This window comes from Impatiens glandulifera, chromosome 1, assembly GCF_907164915.1.
Source record: "Impatiens glandulifera chromosome 1, dImpGla2.1, whole genome shotgun sequence".
NCBI classification, from domain to species: domain Eukaryota; kingdom Viridiplantae; phylum Streptophyta; class Magnoliopsida; order Ericales; family Balsaminaceae; genus Impatiens; species Impatiens glandulifera.
The window spans coordinates 33,630,294-33,633,239 of NC_061862.1; the positions used below are offsets into that span (position 1 = coordinate 33,630,294).

General features: G+C 33.5%; 1 protein-coding gene across 1 annotated transcript; it reads right to left on the bottom strand.

The window, feature by feature from the left end:
- Nucleotides 1-584: 584 nt before the first annotated feature.
- On the bottom strand, nt 585-1,853 carry LOC124924190 (protein IWS1 homolog 1-like). The gene has a single exon (XM_047464261.1). It carries the CDS (start codon nt 1,851-1,853, stop codon nt 600-602), a length of 1,254 nt encoding a protein of 417 aa, XP_047320217.1. The 3' UTR covers nt 585-599.
- Nucleotides 1,854-2,946: the final 1,093 nt, after the last annotated feature.

Here is a 2,946-nt window from a genome sequence, read left to right on the forward strand (position 1 = left end):
CTTTATCATTAGATTCTTCAGAACTTGATGAATAACCTTACTCTTGATACCATGAAATCGCATTGAAGGTTTCAAACATAAGAGAAAACGAAATAGTAGAGAAAGCAAAATAGTAGAGATAGAAAAAATCATTATTAATTACAAAGGTCATAAACCCCTTTATGTAGGTCAAATTACAAATTAGTCCTTAATAAACTTATTAATACAACTAAGCCATTTAACTTTTAATACATCTAATTAATTATACATTCTTACACTTCTTAGAAAAATGAAAAGATATTAGTGAAAAAATGCCAACACAGATAGAATTGGAGAAAATCTATAGGTATTTATGCCAAACCGACAAATTTACCTATTTTTGTCGCCGTTTCCTTTAAATACATGGAAAATTTTCTAAGTGTTGGGAAGTGGTCAATACCGAAAGAATAGTCCAAATCTTTCTGTAATACCCTTAAATACCGAAAGAATTGGCCCATTTCTGTAATATTAAACCAAGAGCTTGTGTTTTTCTATAATTTTCCATTTCATACATACAAGAAGAAGAGAATAATAATATTATGATACTTTGGTGGTTCGTTGCATCAACCAAATGACAGAAACTACAAGTAGTTGATCATGCCACGTCCTTCCACACTGAGCTTTGTAGCCTGAAGCTGTTTCTTTTTTGGTGCTTTCAACTGTTGCAACTTCTTTCGCATCTTGAGTCGACGCTGATCGTGTACAACTTGCTTAGCGCGAGCCCTTATCGCATCGGGATCAATTTTAGATTGAGGACGAACAACAAAGTCCATGGACATCGCCTCAGGCGGCCTTGTAGTTATAAGTCGAGAGGATGACTTACCAACAACATCTTTACCCTCTACTACTTCAGCTAATAAGTCAAGGTCGTCGTCGTCATCTCGAGATTGCATTCCTGAACCCCCCTTATGGCGCATTGGCTTTTTCGCTGATGGCCTCGGCCGCCTCTCATCCTCATAAGTACCCCTCATGTCTTCAAATCTCGTGCTCTTATTGAATATAGGTCGACTCCATTTGTCAACTAGTTCCTTAGCAAGTCTTTTGTTGGATGCGGTCTCTTCATCCGACTTTGAAAAAAACATAATGACCTTTCCAAGACCACTCTTCTTCAGTTGCTCTCTTCTGTCAAACTGCTCTAAATCAATTGGAAAATCATGTAAGAGCTTCAATACAGCCTCTCGAACGTTTATATTTGGAAGGTTTCCATCTGGAAGAGGTTCGAGCCAAGTCTTTAACAGGGTTAAAACTCCGTGATCCAAAAACTCAGCTTGAAGTTGTTTCTTAGAGAGCACTTCTTGAAGAAGCGGCAGTTTCCTGAGTTTGTTTATAGCTGGCTTGGATTGCCTATTAAGTTCCACATCTTCCTCGGCCACAACTTCTAGTCCTGCCATCACGTTTTCAACCAGCATTGATATTTCTGCAGCACTTTTCTCATGTTTCTTTTTTTTCTTTCCCACCTTGAAAAGCTGTGCGATTTCATCGTCCGACTCACCTTCTTCGGCCTGAGGATGATATCTACTAGGAGAATGGCGTTCATTATCACTTCCATATCGATCTGCAGGAGGATCAAGGCCATCATCGTCAATGAAGTTACCGCCGGCTATTATTGTTTGCCACATCTCATTGAACTCCTGATCATCTCCATCATGTCTGTCTCTTTTGTCAAATCTTTCCTTCTTTTCTTTCTTCCTACTGCTGCCTTCGCCGCCATAATCATCATTATCCGACTTTTTCCTCTTGCCACCGCCCGCTGACAATTGGGAATCGTAATCAGATTCATCCCTCACAAAATCCATCAATGACTCTCCATCCTCATCGCGATACTGATCTTCCATAGCTCGAAATCTAGCTCTTCGACAATTGAACTGCAGCGGAAGACTATCTCAAGATAATTTGTATGGAATCCTATCTGAATAGGTTACGTCTTATATATATTAAATTAGACTTATAATAAGGAAATAATATAATATAATAAGGAAATAATATAATATTATATTATTGCAATTTATTCGGTAATAATATAACTATTTTTTTATTGGTTTATTTCTTTAAACAATTTAACTAATAATTAATATGATTTTTCATCAATTAATTATTTTCATTTTAGTAAATTATTTGTAGGTGAGCAAAACCGAAAAAATCGAATCAAACCGATAAAAGACCAATCGAAATAATTATAAACCGACTGAACCGAGTTTAGGCCGGTTCATAATTTCCTGGACCGATCTTGGCTGGTTCGGTTCACAATTTATATAATAAAATCTTCTAGCTTAGTGGTAAAGATGAACATAAGATTATTTGGTTCAAAATCTTCTAATATATTTTTTAATTTTAATAGTTGTTTTATTATATAATTTATTAGAATTTAGTTTACTTTATTATATTATATTATATATATATATTTGATTTTTTTTTATTTATAAAATTCAATTAATTTTTTTATTCTTTAATTTATTATATTATAATTATTCTTTTTTCAACGATTAAACGGATAAATCGACCTAACTGATTTATAACCGACCAAACTGAACCGACCTTTAACCGCCAATCGACGGATGAAGATTTTGAAAAACCGACATCAACGTTGATGAGATGAATTTTTCGGTAAAAAAACGACTGAATCTAACCGCTTACACCCATATGCAGACCAATACCTAAACCATTTTACGACTCAAATTGCTCCTAAATAAATTTATAATATTTTTATCCAAGTCTAAAATAGACTCACTAACAATTGTTTATAATGAGATTGTAAAAATATATTTAATAATAATTGAAAATATTGTATATCTAGTTTCACTTTCTTTACACAACTATAAGAGATTAAATGTTAAGTTAAATATTGTTTCAATCTTATCGTCAAGACAAAGGTATCATACATTGAATAATATTATAGTATAATTATATTTTGATTTAATTTTTTAAAAT